General features: G+C 44.6%; 1 protein-coding gene across 2 annotated transcripts in view; it reads left to right on the forward strand.

Annotated features, from left to right (window-relative positions):
- Positions 1–10,009: 10,009 nt before the first annotated feature.
- HHIP (hedgehog interacting protein) overlaps positions 10,010–15,743 on the forward strand; it is a 75,609-nt gene continuing 69,875 nt past the window's right edge. For both annotated transcript variants that reach the window (XR_010439893.1, XM_064711196.1), the window contains exon 1: positions 10,010–10,763. Coding sequence is in view for 1 of the 2 variants with exons in the window: in XM_064711196.1 (XP_064567266.1) it covers positions 10,497–10,763 (267 nt within the window). In the remaining variant the exon portion in view is untranslated. The remainder of the gene's footprint in view (positions 10,764–15,743) is intronic.

Here is a 15,743-nt window from a genome sequence, read left to right on the forward strand (position 1 = left end):
TTTTGTTGCTTTCTGTTGAAACAGCTTCTCAGAGCCCTTGATACCAATGAAAAAATGCATGCTTATTACACGCAGTAATTTAATAACACAAACTGCAGTGCTCCTTTCTATTTTGTGGGTTGCCATACACAAAGACTGTACCTTACATGCCAAATGAAGCAATGAAACATTATTCTCATTTAAACACTACAGAAAATTACAGCACAGCCTGGCTAAATAATTTTCTGGGAAGAGTTTAGGTTTGGGAGTGGAAGAAAAATTCCTATTATAAACAAGTACTTAGCACTTAAGAAGTGCTTTGCATCTTTACAAGGCTCCTCAAACAAGTACATAAGGATTGTGAGCATTGTACAAGTAAGGTCACTGAAATGGGCATCTTTAAGAAAGATTTAAAAAGAAGTGTTTTCTCAACTAAGAATCAGAGTACACTGCAATGGTTTCTGTTTCAGAGCTAACCAAAACCCATGGCTTCCCCATAGCTCAAAAGTAAATTGGTACATGAAACAATTTTATTGTCCTATCACTGCATGACTCAAAATATTCCGTATCAATGTAAGATTAATGAGTATAAAAAGAAATGTAAGTAGGTAAGTAAACAAATAATAGCTAGCTGACATCTTTGCACTCACAATAAAGTATCAGCTGAAGTTCAGGCCCAGAGGAGAAGGATCTCCACAGAGAGGGGAGGATCAAGACAGAACAAGGGGTAATGACTTTAAAGTGACAGAGGCCAGGTTTGGGTTGGATATTAGGGGAAAATTCTTTACTGTGAGGGTGCTGAGGCACTGGCACAGCTTGCCCAGAGGCTGTGGCTGCCCCATCCCTGGCAGTGCTCAAAGCCAGGCTGGATGGGGCTCTGAGCAATCTGGTCTGGTGAAAGCTATCCCTGCCCATGGCAGGGGGTTACAACTCATGATCTTCAAGGACCCTCCCAACCCAAACCATTCCATAATTCTATGATATGACATTCAGGAGAACCTGTTGAATGAGTTATGGATCTAGCCACAATGGAGAGGATGATGCACATGTGAAGGAACCTTGATTTCATTACTCATTTTTCCTTCTTTATTTTATCACTAATTGCTGTTCTTCCCTTTTTTCTTCAGTATTTTTTTAGCTATGGTCCCATTTTATTATTATTTATAAATCTTAACATTCTTCAAATAAAAGACAATTACCTAGTTCTACCTATCACTGAGTGAATTGATGTCTGCATTGAGAAAGGATGTTAAAAAAAAATCACAATTAACTCATTTAAATGTTACACCTTTGCAGAATTCTCTCATGCTACTGCATGGATCCCAAGATACAGTGTGGAATCCTATTCCAGAAATCTCTAAAATAAGGATCAGTAAGAAGGAAGCACAGGACTGTATCCCCATCAAGTTGTTTTTCTAGAGGTGTCCTGTTTATGTCCTACATTATTCTCTCCCTGCAGGAAAGCAGAAAGATTAAAGTGTGATAACTCACAATTACTCTGTTATCTTCTTGAAATTTCATTTTTAACATCTTGTTCAAACCAGTATTAAAACTTTAAACTCTTGTCTCGTATCCAAAACAAAAATACTGGAAAATTTAGAATTATTACCTGCCCACTCAGCTCTGTCAAAACAATTTGATTGTGCAGACTTCCAGACTAGTTCACTGATTTCTTGGTACAACAGCCCTCTCAGGGAACATACAGCTGTCACTTAGAAGTGTTTCCCAAAGTTTTGTCTATACAGATTACCTCCTCCTGAGACATGCAAGTGCCCCTGGTGTTAAAGTTCAAACCCTCTGGAAAGCCACGCTTGGTGGAGCGATACACAAACCTCCCAGAAGAACTGAACATTTGGCACGAGGTTCTACTAAAAAAAAACAGAGGTCCAGAGAGAACAACCCACACAGTCCCTCCGCTCCTTCAAGCTGCCAGAGGCACAGGATTCAAATGCCCTCAGAGCCTTCCCTCCTTACACATATTCAGATAAGTTTATGATAAACAGTTCCACAGAAGTTCATCTCAGACTCTGTATTAGAAAAAAAAAATACCTGCTGGAACAAAGAATTCCCTTGTGAACAACCAGCTGATCCCTGAGTTTCCAAAAAATGTTGAGTGGCAATAGAAACTGATCTGACTCCCACTGATACTTGACTGATTTGCTAGCAAGATTCAACAACCTGTCCATGGCATAGACATTGTCCTGCAAACAATGTATTTCCATATTCAAAATCACTAAATATCATTATTCCACTGGATGGGTCTCAAAAAATTGATGCCTCATGAAAGTTAATACTATATCTGAGTGATGACCTATACCTACTAATCTTGTCCCAAAGACAGAAAATAGTCTGTAATTTTGTATAGTCCCTGGAATGCTATGATTCTGTTTTACAATTTAGGCTTTATTCTAAAAAATTATATGGGGAGCAGGAAAAGTTAAAAAGCTGGAATAGTGATGAATTTGAGTCATATTCTTGCCCAAATTAAAACCAAATCTCTGTCGTAAGGGTTAAGCGCAGTCTGTTTACCTCATTCAGACAACATCTAGTCTGCAGTGACCATTCCTTGGGAAATTAGGGATTCCCTCACATCTGTAACAAATTACATGGAGCAGTACAGCTCATCCTTAAAGTTCATTTGATAGTGATTGTAATACATGCCTTAAGGTTAGGATGGAGTGCTTAACTCAATCACTTGATTATATGCAGAATTTCAAATGCTGCAGAAGCCAGGCTGCATATGGAAGTTCTGGGATTGAGGACAACTCACCTGGAAATCAAGGCTGTTATTGCTCATATCCTACCACAGGCAGACCACATTCATAGGGAGAACACTACTATTTAATGGAGAAAGAAACATGCAATAGACTAGAAGGAGTTTTCTATTAGAGCTGTCCAGGAACAGATGGTTCCAGCATCTGCTATTGTCTCTCCTTATCCTGGGTAATTTATTTATTTTTTAAAATGTGGTTCGGCCTTAAGTTCAGTCAAAGTTCATCTGGCATCCACATCAGTTTACATCTTTATCCAAAGATCTTCTTTGTTCATGCATCTTACAGTCAAATGAAAGAAATTACTCACACATTGCCACCTGTGTGTGAACCCACCACCTACTTAGATTTATTTCTCACCAAAGTTAATGGACTCTTTACCTCAAAGTTTGAAGAATTTACACAGTCCAATCTGTCTTTGAAGACCACATTCCTGGCAGAATAGTATCAGGCTGCAGAACCAGGGAGTCCCAAAACCTGATGGCTTGACAGTACTCTGTGTGAAGCAGCTTTATGAGCACATTCTAAGCTACTGCCCAAACGAGTGCTGGCATTCCCTTTTAATTACTGTGAACCTGAGCATGGTTTTCTTGGTTAAAGGTTCACTATTGTACATAATCTAAGACCCATAGGCTTGAAATTTGCTGTGCATCACGGGTGGATGGGGGGGGGGCAAGCAGGCCAAACTGAGTGACTTCAGTGATAGATTCCCAAAGAATACCCTCCATAAGAATTAGCTTTTTACAAAATCACCTGCTTCCACCAGCTTTTTCTTTACATGACTGGGACTCAGGCTACAGCTTTAATCGTCTCCAGACTGATCTCATCTGTCAGGATTCAGGCTGGTAACACAATGTTCCCAATGCCCCTTCAGGAAAACATGACAGAAAAAGAGAAGAGAGGGTAAAATTTGCAGCCACAGGTCAGTGGAGGCTGGAAGGCACCTGGACACGCTGGCCTGATGGATGTATGAATGACAGTGCACAGGAGTGCACACCAGCCTGCAGAGCTCATGGGTGATGCCAGAAACGTGAGGCAGCGTTCAGCACTGCCTGGAATCACCTAACGTGGCAGAATGACTGATTTGGGGCAGGCTGTTGGCACAGGGATGGACATGAGTGTCAGGTACACACCCCGTGTGCCAGGGCCCTGGGCAGCTGGGCATGAGTGTCAGGTACACACCCTGTGTGCCAGGGCCCTGAGTAGCTGTGAGAACAATGCACCACAGAGCAATTGTAAGAGAGGCGAACTCTTTACTTTTCAAAAGATAAATTATGGTACTGAACTAGAGACATCTTTCTGAAAGCTGCATCACACATATGAATTGGACACATGCTGTTCCAGAAAAATATATGGCAATGGTTGCTGACTCCACTGTTATTTTCCATTTGTGTGAGAAAAGTTTTTTTATTGTTTGTAGTCTCAAGTTAATTTAGCATGTATGCCTGATATGCAGCAATGCTGTACATGGTGCCTTACCATGTATTATACAAAAGCTACAACGAAGAACTTCCCCAAGCTTCCACATCAAATAGGAATTGACTCACAACGATCTGTGGAACAAAGGGAAATGCACATGCACTGCACCAACACAGGGAAAACCTGTGGAATCCTGTCTGACATCCCAGTCATTGGGCAGCTCACAGCAGAGCCTCCTGACAGTTTACTTTGAACACTGCCAGGGGAAAATTTCCATCTCCACGCTCAGCAGGCTACAAAGAATACTAAGCACAAATATTTAAGTATTATTTAGTTCTGGCATGCACAATATCCCTTATTCAGAAAGACCTTTATTGCTTTGGTAAGTATTACAAGTATTTCAGTTCCCCTGTTGACATCTTATGCAAATTGTTCCTACAGCAAGTTATGGATACTTCAAACACTGGAGCAAGGCACAACATACACGTGGCTTGTAAACTGCAGTACAGAGTGGGATTACCACAGTCCCTGGCAGGCAAGAAAGATTTTTCCCACAGCAGCTTCCTTTGTCTCTTTGTAACAGACATAAATAGAGACCCGCTGTTGAGGTGAATTACAGCAGGTAGTGAAAGTATGCAGGCTATAGGCAAGAGGGCCTCTTGAGTCTTCATTCCCTCACGAAATGCTTTGCTTTATCTGCCTCCTAGTTAGACCAGCCCTCATTGCAAAACTGAGCACACGTAATTGAAGGTTTGTGTTAGCAGCTGCCGCGATGTGCTAAAACAATCTGCAGGTCTTAATCCCTGATGAGCCAATCAAGTGAAGTTAACATCAGTCCAATACTGCTTTTGTACACAGATGGGAATCAGGGTTTTTTGAAGTCTTGTGCAGAGAGGAGACCCATTAGTTTACAGACTCAAATGGTCCAGGTGGCTTCAGCTGGGTTAGAAGATTTGTAAGAGCCACAGGGAAATCTGTGGTAAAGGCATACCCTAAAAACCTTTCTGTGACTGTCTGGGCACCTATTTTCCCATAAAAAATACCTTAACAAGTCCTGTTCATTCATGCTATACCAGCTTTCACACCTTGTATTTGTGGTATGCAAAGACAAGCAACATGTTATTCTCAACCCCATGAAATTATGTGGGCTATAGTATAGGGTGGGGAGAGCCAACCAGAGATGTTTTGATCAACTGAAAAAATTCTGTTACATCACAAACAGAAATATAAGCAAAAATATAATGGTTTTATAAACTTCTGACTAACCACAAGACACTTTAATGAAACCATTCCAGCAGTTTTCCTTCTTCATTACCAGAGGAGCTGCTACAGTGACTGGACTTGTGGAGTTCACAGCTGTGGGGAACTCCTGCCATTAGTACTGTCCCAGAGTCAGAGTTTCCTGATATTTCAGTTCTCTGCCCTGAAGCCACAGGAACCCCAGCCCCAGTGATTCAGCCCAGAGCCAGAAAAAACTCTCAACTTTACTTCTAATAGGACTCTCAGGACAGTTGGGCTTTCACCCAAAAAAAGCCAGAAGCACAGGAGCCCAGACTGCCAAACCTTGAAACTCCTGCCCAAGTCCTCATTCCAAATTTCCAGATTCCTCTGTCTCTGTCCATCTAGCTGACAGAAAACAGGGAGATGGGAACTTGAAGTTTCAGGAGCCGCAGCTGAGGCAGGAGCCTCAGAGCTTGGGCTCTCAAGCTTGGTGTTTTGCAAAGTAATTTAAACAAACTATGTGACCTTTAGAAGGGTTTTTCTGCTTTCCTCTCTAAACGAAACATACAAAATTTCAAATTAAAGGCGATTTTTAAAAAAAAATAATTGAATCTGGAACTCTAGATTTGAGTATCTACAGCACAGAATCCATGGCTATTTCTTACTGGTCTATGACACAGAGTAATCCCAATAAGACCACAGAATTTTAGAATATTTTAAGTTGGAAGAGATGCATACAGATCACCAAGCCCAACTCCCTGCTCTTCAGGTAGAAAACTACCTGAAAAGGAATCACTGGATTCACAAGACATCCTACAGTATATGCAAGGACTCAGAGAAAAGTGTGATGGTAAAGAGATATGGAGAGATTTCACCCTCAAGTAAGTGGTTCTGAAAAAAAAAAAAGAAAAAAAGCTTTTTCCTCTTTACAAAATAAACATGTTTCAGAAGTTCAACTCAAATTCCAGTTAAAACAAGAACAGAGTCACTCTCCCAAGAACAGAAGTCCATCTGCTTTATCTACTGTGTTCTTCATACACAGGGGTAATGCTTCCCCACCAGATCTGGAATACAATTTCTCAGAATATTGTAATTTCATAATATCATAATTTCCAAGCCTGCTCCAACACTGCAATATTGATCCTCATGGCATGCCAGGTATTTGCCACCTATGTGAAAGGTTGGAATTTAGCTCTAATGACGACACATGTCACATTACATGGGCTAAGCTTTTCACAAGTGAGGTGACCACATGAAAGCTTCCCTGTGAATCACAAGAATATGTAAATCTGTGCCATCAAACAACATCTGTGGGCAGTTTATGAATAATTTGATGCTACTGTTTGCTTCTATCAAATCTGGTGCCATGAAATCACTTTGCCCAGGTTCTGCACCTGTCTGTAAACTCCTGTGATAACTGTATTTCCAAAAGGGACTCTAGCTGCTACACGTGACTACGCATTTCCTCTTTTGTTCAAACTGCTGGGGAGTCCCTGGACTCAGAATCATAGAATCATAAAGGCTGGAAAAGGCCTCCAAGATCACCAAGTCCAACCTTTGACTGAGCACCACCATGCCAACTTAACTAGAGCACTAAATGTCACGTCCAGTTGTTTCTTGAACACTCCACAGACAGTGATTTCACCCTCCCTGCACAGTCAGTCCCAATGCTTTAACCATCCTTTCACTGGAAATATTCTTCCTGGTGTCCAACAGGTCTTCAAACCTGAAAGCAAGTTTAGTGATGCAGCTGAATTCCCTTGCAAAATACGTATAACATAAAATAATTTGAGAAACAGTAAGTTCAAGTGCATGCCACAGTCAGCCTCACACTCTTGACACATTCAATCCACACAATACAGGTACCCAAGGACATATCATTAGATACACAATAATATCTATTAATTAAAGTAATGGTGTAACTAAGCACACTCTGTTTATCTCCCAGGCAAATCTAGAACAAAATCTAGCTACACTCAAACAGTGTGGCAAAAATAGCTTCACTTTTTAACACTTTCTAACCCTTTCACACATATTTGAACTGTAACCCAAAAGATTCTTACTTACATCCCATAAAGATTCTCATTTATGTCCTACAAAGATTCTCATCACTTCTGAAGAAATAAAAAAATTTATTCAGCTCTCTTATGGCATCATCATGCTTAATTATTTCTAGTAATGCGCCTCATGTGACAGAATCCAGGTGGCCTTAAAAACTGACGTGTTTATTACCCATATTTCCTATGTGTATGTTTTTACTTCATAAGTATTCCCTTATCTCTGTTTATCAAGGGCTGGAAGTCACCTGAAGTTAACACTCTGAACTGGTATATACTAACACTGATCTTAACTCTGCATTATTAAAATTAAAATAAAATTCTGTATCAACCAAGAAAAATGCTTCATTAGAAAAGAGGTCAACTTGTACTGTTAAAGAGTGGAAAGGAACATTAGATTAAATCAGGTCTTCTTGCACAAAACCCCGAGAATCAGCAATTTCTATTCAGAGGTTTTAAAGAACATTCCACCTTCTTCAAGGTTGCTTATACATCTTTACATCACCCCATCACTACAGAGCTTGAAGTTCTAAGCACTTCATATTACACAAGGTCAACAGCACATTCCACAGACTCTCTGGGAAATGTCTCTATCACAGATCCAAGTAAAATTTCTGTGTAGAAACAGCTCCTCACAAACTGTCACATCTTTCTTAGTTTGGCAGCTTGATCTAAAGCCCATTTTGGGAAATCTTTCTCTAATGAATAGACCCGAAACTCACCTCCTCTGAGAACCAGAACAGATACTTATGCCCACGCAGGAGAAGAGACACACAGACCTCCTGCTCTGTCCTTGGGCCACTACAGTCCTGCGGCCACTACAGTTTGGCCAGTGTAACCCCCTGTGAGGGATCTGCTTGGGAATAAAAGTGACTTTATTATGATACTGTTACTCTGCTGCAGACCAGAATCTGAATTTCAGAATGATGTACCCTTGAGCAATGCAAAAGGCACAGCTGCTGTCGTAGAACTGCACTGCTACAGTTCTGCCATGTCAGGCTGCTTATGGGACAAGTTTGTGTATTGCAAAGCATGACTCTTCTCTAAAACTATAAAGCAAGGATACTGTATCTCAGGAGTACACCCTTACTTCACTTACCAAGATGAGTGAGGAAGCCCAAGCTGCACCACAGGCCTTCCCTCCTCAGGTGGATGTGGCTCAAGCCTTGGTTGGGAAAACCTTCAGTCAAATGAGAGTCAGTGGCAAGACAAGAGGTAGTTGTGAGTTGACTTCAAAAATGCACTTGAAGGGAGAGGAAAGAGTCTTTCTGTCTTCTCAGGAATTTATCTGATGTGCTATGTATCCATGCCAAACTCCTATTTAGTTCAGTGCTGCTGTTTAAGAGCTCAAGTGTAAATATGAAGGGACTCGCTTTGTTTGGTGAAAAACAGGGCCTAGTTGGTATAGAGACACCAGTGGTCGTGAGGAACCAATGAAATACTTCTTTCCCTTTCTCCCTCCTAAGGGGACTCTTTGAGTACATGCCAATTTTTCCTCAGTTTCTGGGATAAGCAGCCAGTCCCTGGTAAACCCACCTCTGACTTTGGTTATGCAGGTGCCCTTCGCTTTCAAGTCAGCAGCTGCAGCTGCACCTCAGCCCCTCTGAGGGCTCACCCCGGGCCGGGCTTCTCTGGGCTTCTGTCTTTTCCCTCCATTCCACCCCTGCTGGCCCTCCCTTTCTGGATTGCAAAGCAATTGAAATTGAAAACTGAAATTGACTCAGAAATTGAGTCCTGGGCTCACAGGCGCTTTCTTGCCACCAGGCACCAGGCACTTGGATCTTCCTGCTCTTCCCTCACACAGCTCTCCCGTTATCGGCACACCGGGACCAGCTCACCCCTCCACGTACCACTCCCTCACAGCTTCAGAGATGGCCGCCGTGCCGCCATCCCCAGCAGGTTGTACCTTGCTCATGCCGCCCACACACCGAGGGTCTGACAGCTGGCGGCACCTTCGGGGCAGCCACAGCACCGAAGCCCCGCTTCAAGAAGCCACCGGGAGCTGGGGGCAGCTCCCGCAGTCGACGCCCGCCCCGCGCCTCTGGAACCTTCCGTGGCCTTGGGGACGAGCTGCGGGGGCAATGGGCGGGCGCGGGCGAGCCGACCCCGAGGGAGCCATGCCTCGGGCGCCTCGGCCGTCGGGGGCACCGGACCCACCTACGGCGCTCACCTTCCGCCGGGCACCGCCGCGATCCCACCCGGTTCCCGCCGAGAGAGGGGAGCGGGAAGCCGCCCGCCCGCCCCTTCTCTCTCCCTCCCTGCCTCCCTCCCTCTCCCTGCCGGCCCTCCGGGAGGCCCGGCTCCCGCTCCCCCGGGGGGAAGGGGGCAGCCGGACCCCCCGGAGGGGGGGATCTCCTCGGGGCGGGGCCGCCGCCGCTCCCTCCCGGCGGGCGCGGCCCCCGCGCCGCTCCCGCTCCCGGCGGGCCCCCACGGGCGGCACGCGCGGCCGGTGGATGCCGCCGGGTGACGTGCAGGGCGCGCGGTGGCAGCACCTCCCCGCGCGCCGCTTAAAAAGAAGAAGAAAAGAGGGAGCGAAACATGAGAGCCCGGACGAGCCGCAGCCGCCGCCGCCGGCAGCAGCAGCAGCAGCGGAGGGGGCATCGCCCGGCCCGGCCGCCGCCGCAGTCCCGCCGCGGGGACACCCTTCCTATGGGACGACAAGTGAAGGGCTGCTGCCGCCGTCCGCTGCCCGGCCCGCCCCGAGCCTCGGCGCTTCGGCGCGGCAGCGGCAGCTGCTAAAACCTGTGCCGCTCGCACAACTTCGCCGGCTTCGAGCATCCTCCCGCCGGGCTCGGGGGCTCGGTCCCCCCCGGTCCTGCCTCTTCGCGTCCACCTTTTTGGAAGAAGCGGGGGTGGCCGAGGTGCTGTTCCTCCGTCGGCTCTTTAACCGCCGCTGTTATTATTCTCCTCCAGACTTTCCCCTTCTGGGGGAGGGAGGTGGTTTCCTGATCTGAAGTGCAAAGAAAAGTCAGTGGGATTCCCCTCCTTCCTTCTCCCCCCACCCACCCCCCCACCCCCGGTTTGGGTGCATTCACACGCTCCCTCAGGCATGATGCTCAAGATGCTGCCGTTTAAGCTGCTGCTGGTGGCCGTGGTTCTGTGCTTCTTCGAGGGGGATGCCAAGTTTGGGGAGAGCGGCGCCCGGAGGAGAAGGTGCCTCAACGGGACCCCGCCGCGGCGGCTGAAGAAGCGGGACCGGCGGGTGCTGTCCCCGGAGGCCCCGGGCGGCGGGGAGGCGATGTGCCGCGGCCTCTACCCCCGCCTGTCCTGCTGCTCCCGCTCCGAGGCGCAGGGTCTGCCGCACGCCGAAGCCAAGGTAGGCACCACCTGGGGCTGCGCCGGGCTTTGCGGGAGGGTTTTGGCGTTCTGGGCTGGTTTTTTATTATTTTGCGCCGAGCCGCGCACCGGCCGCGAACCTGCCGCGTTCCCACGCGGGCGGCGGGGGCGATGCCGCGGCGGGGGGCGAGGGCGCGGCGGGAGCGGGACCGGCCGCGGCTCTGACGCTGCCGCGGGAGGCGCGGGGAGCCGGCTCCGCTCCGCCAGCGGAGGGGACACGGGCGCCCCGCGGGGGGAGCTCGGTGCCGGCTCTGCCTCCCGGTTACTTTCTGCCCGCAGCGCCCGAGGGTCCGGCGGCGGCGCCGTGCCCGTGCAGCGCGGCCGGGCCGCCCGCAGGTACCGCCGCTGCTGCGGGAAGGGCGGAGGAGCCGGGCGGCAGCGGTGGCAGCGGAGGGGCTGCGCGTTCGCCCGGCGGTGCCATCCGGGCTGGGCTTTTCCTGGCGTGAGAGATCGTGTCCAGTTTGCTCCACATGCTCACTTCGGGAGGGGGTTCGGATAGTGGCTTGGTGCCGGTGTGCCGACATTCCGTGATCACCGGCCGCCTCGGGGCCCGTGTGCTACTCACGGTTCCGGGTGTCAGCGGCGAAAGCCCCCGAAGTGTCCGCTGTGGAGCCCCGGTGTCCCGGCTCTCGCCCAGGGCCGGTGTCTCACCAGGTGCCCTGAGATACTCTGCCTTTGCACATTACCTGGCAGCCTCTCTGCCCAATTTCAAGCTGCGGTCATGTGAAGGGAAGCACCTCCTCTGCTCACCGATTTTTAAAAATTGTCAAGTTCTCTGCATCCTTTAGCAAGTTAAATTCTGCTTATCAGCCTGTTGCTTAGATTTTCAAAGGCGTGGGTACCTAACCAGGCAGGACTATGTTTGATAAGCTGTGCTGTGCTGGCCAGTGCTGCATCCGGGGGTATGCACGGGGAGGGAAGTTGCTGAATAATGTCATTAAGAATCACTGCACATGAAATAAACAATCAGGTGCCTTTCAAAAAAATATTATTACTTTTCCTTTTCTTTTATTTCCTTTTGTTATTTTGGGGGGTTTTTGTAGCATTTCACCCTCCTTTAGGTTTAATTAAGAATTCCTCAGTTACAACTCTCTAGTTGTCAAGGTCTGAGAGACTCTTGGAAAACTTGTGTTTCAGTCTTGCTGGCCCAAGCATAATAAAAAAAAAATACCCAGCCTGAATCGAATTTTTATGCTCAGTTCACGGTAGATTTCACTCCATTCTCATGTAAACAGCTTCTACGAATCAACATATGTGTCTGGGTGGTATCTCTCACTTTGTTTTGTAACAAAAAGCCATATTGCATCATTTAATTTGCTCAAGTCATGCAAATAGGAAAAAATCAATAGGACAAAAAGGGGTCGACTTATCCTCCTCCCCACTAAACTGCTGCCCACACACAGAGTCCTGTTGCTTATGGCAAAAGAATAACAACAACACCATTGTGTTTGTTAGTTGGTTCACTAATGGGTGAAACTGGAGAACATCATTCTCCTTCAGTCCCCAGCTCTGTCCAAATGTTCATGCCTTTTGAGGGAGCATTTGTCCTACCCCCTCTATTCCCAGATGATTGAGAACTGTCTTACTGCAGGTTTTCAGCTGCAGATCTCTCTTTATTCATACCATATGCAGCAGCAGTTTGAGATTCAAGGCAGATATATTTCTTCATGTTGTCTAGAGACAGTGTCATTAGGCTCCTGTGTGATGATTGAATTAAACTATAACCACACACAGATAACCTGAAAGATCTAGCTGGAAAAAAAAAAAAAAAAGGAAAAAAAGAAGGAGAAAAAAAAAAGGAAAAAAATAATAAGGACTGGAAAATATGTCCTTAATTCACCCTGTTTGCAATGTCTCGGTGGCATATATACTACTGAGATTATTCAGTGCTTGGAGACCCTTGTGGCAATTGGTTGAATGCAATAAACTGGAAGTGCAATTTTGGTTAGTTTTCCATCCCCAGGCAGTTGAAGTGTTTATTCTCTTCTTACTATTACTTTAAAAGATCTTTTAATTCCTTTTCAGTGTGTTTTTTTTTCTTACTGACGATACTAAAAACCTGATGTAAATGTGAGGAAGTGACCACAGTACCTATTCCTGAGCTGTTGAACCCATTTCGTATTTTCTTTAAAATATAAATTACATTTTTAAAGCAATGTTATTGTACAGGGTTGTAAGATCAGACTTTTTTCACTGAAGATTAATTTTAATGAAACTCACAAATCTGCTTTATCATATCTGATAAAGATATATGATTAAAAATGTGCCAAAATATATGTAATTTATAGTTGACAGAATGGGGTGGTCATTCTGTAGAAGACTTGGCATAGTATTATGGTATACATTTGAATGTAACTTTTCTAAAAGCACATTTTTTTAAACTGTGTTCTACTACAGTTCCCAAACCAGCTTTTTTAAACTCCATCATCTACCTACATGATGGAGAGGCCATGCCATTAACAAAAATATGAGCACTGACATCTTAAAAAAAAATGAATTAATTGACCATGCTTAGTAGACATTCTAATAAGAGCCTCTTGGTTAAGATTCTGGGTCTGTGAGAATTTTTGACCAAATTATTGATCAGTGCTTATAAATGAAAACACCACCTGCAGTTTTGGGAACAATAATGGAGCTCCCGTAAAGAGCAGATACAACACTGCACTGGCTCAAGAAAAATATTTGCATCCTTTTGTTGACATTTAACTCTTTTATTTTTCTGGCAATATCCCCTTGTTTATGAAGGGCTGCTACATCCCAGCCAAACATTGCAATATCAATTTTTCTAAAAGTTTGCTTACAGCCTGACAGGCAAAGAAGTTCTCTCTACCTTGGATGGTTTCACAGCCAAGGCTGTCAAGGAATGGGTGAAAAGTAATTGTTTTCAAGTGTGCCCTTTTACAATCATTTGTTTGCTCTGGCTCTTTCATGAACAAAGGCTATTGTTGAACACATCCAACTAAACAAATAACTCATCTTGGGGTCCCTTTAACAGCTGCCTTAGTACAATGATCTATTTAAATATTACCCTAAAATTGAAACTGAACTCTTTAATGACATAATCCAGCACTGTAATACAGAAGAGGCATATGTTCAACTCAACAGCTGAACAATCTCGTCAGCACATGATTTTTAGACATAAATGCTTGTATATCAAATATGGCTTAATGCAATGACTTATTTCAATGGTTTCTTCCTTCTGTTAGCATCAAAATTCTACTGTCTTTCTCTAACTAGATATGACAGAGTACACAAAACAGATGACAATATTAGTTGTAAAGAATTTCTGTCTGTCTCTTGTGTCATCTTCTGTTTCTTCTTCTTTGCGCTCTTCCTTCTCTTGATAAACCAATTTAGTATGCTGTGCTTTCCTGTGCATTCCAGGATTTATCTTACCTTTAGTCTACCCGTTCCACTTTCATGTGGCTAGAGATTAAAGGATGATCTTACAGATGTTGTAAATTAGTCAGCAGCAGGCATAATCATTATTAGGCATGTTGCAATAAATGTTTGGAAGTTTTACATATTTTCCAGAGCGCAGTTAGTTTAAACCACTGCAGTTTGATGGTTTCACATACGACTTTAAAAACTGAAGGAGGAAATTAGTTTACATTTCTTCAAAAGACCAAAGCCATTGTCAACTTTAAGGTCATTTTCAAAGTAGACATCCAACCGAAAAAGCTTTATTTAAATAAGTATTTCAGAATATACTTAGAACTGGTTTAGAATACTCCAGGATAAATACATTATTGATTTACTGAAATTCAGAATAGAGACTTGTCCTATCTCCAAGCTAGTACACAGTTACACATCAGACCTCACACAGAGCAGATGTTACCACCCTATTTTGCTTGAGCATTCTAAAAGTTAAGTAACATTGTACTTGATTTTCAGATAATTGATTGACTCTCATTCCTTAATCTTCCGATTAGCTATTATATGACCAAGATTCATTCCAGAAATGACATGAGGGGGTGAATTCCTGTGGTTAATTCCTGGATAGCAGCTGCTCAGGGGGATTAGGATCCTTTTGTCTTAACTTTGAGGACTGAAATGTTGGCAAGCTTGTATCACCAGACAACGTCAATTACGTTTTCCACAAGAAACAGTAAATTAGCTTTGCCATCCTGTAATTTATTTCCCCCCCCCTGTTCACAATGTGTTCTGGAGCCTTCCAGTAGAAGTGGAGTTTTCTATCTGCATCTCTGTGGAGTTAATTCAATAAACACACTGAATATTTACCTAGTAATACCTTGTGTTTACTTGTACTTCTAAACATACCATCACACTGTTACCACAAGAAAGTCTGAGATGAACTCCCTGATGAAAACTTCTGAGCCTTCTGCAAACCAGGTGGTACTACTGCATGTAGGCAAGTACTTTGAAGGGTCTGTATTCACAGTCCTTTGATGCAAGCACCAAAATGGGTAATTTCATCCTTACTTGCAAGAGACAAGTGACATGATGTTCTTAAAAAGTAGCATTTATGGATAGTGGTTTTGCTCATCCCTTGTTGGCTTCAGACTTGGCCTGTTTGGCAGCCAATGACCTGACTGAATTATACAGGCCCCTTCCCTGTGTCAGAATCACAGCATCCCTTAGGAAAGTTCAGTTGGTGCAGAACATGCATGGATTACTGCAAGCATGTCAAGTCTCTTCTCTACTACCTGAACTGCAACCCTCAGCAGTATTCAAGTTGAAAGTTTTAGTTGTTATGTATTCTGGTTATAGTTTATAGTAGTTATTATTATATTTTTACTTCTTTTCATGAAGATTTACCATATCTCAGAACAACATTTGAAATTCAAGAAAGATGACAGGTTAAGAATTCTACTGCTATGGCCCAAATGGGCAACCTAGCAAAAGGAATCTAAACTTTTTCAGGAGAGAAGAGCCTGTGGCCATAGAAGAAATTCCTGAAAGAATTCAGGACTAAGGCAAACCTTTTGCCATACAGGCA

Source organism: Zonotrichia leucophrys, chromosome 4 (assembly GCF_028769735.1).
Source record: "Zonotrichia leucophrys gambelii isolate GWCS_2022_RI chromosome 4, RI_Zleu_2.0, whole genome shotgun sequence".
Classification (NCBI taxonomy): domain Eukaryota; kingdom Metazoa; phylum Chordata; class Aves; order Passeriformes; family Passerellidae; genus Zonotrichia; species Zonotrichia leucophrys.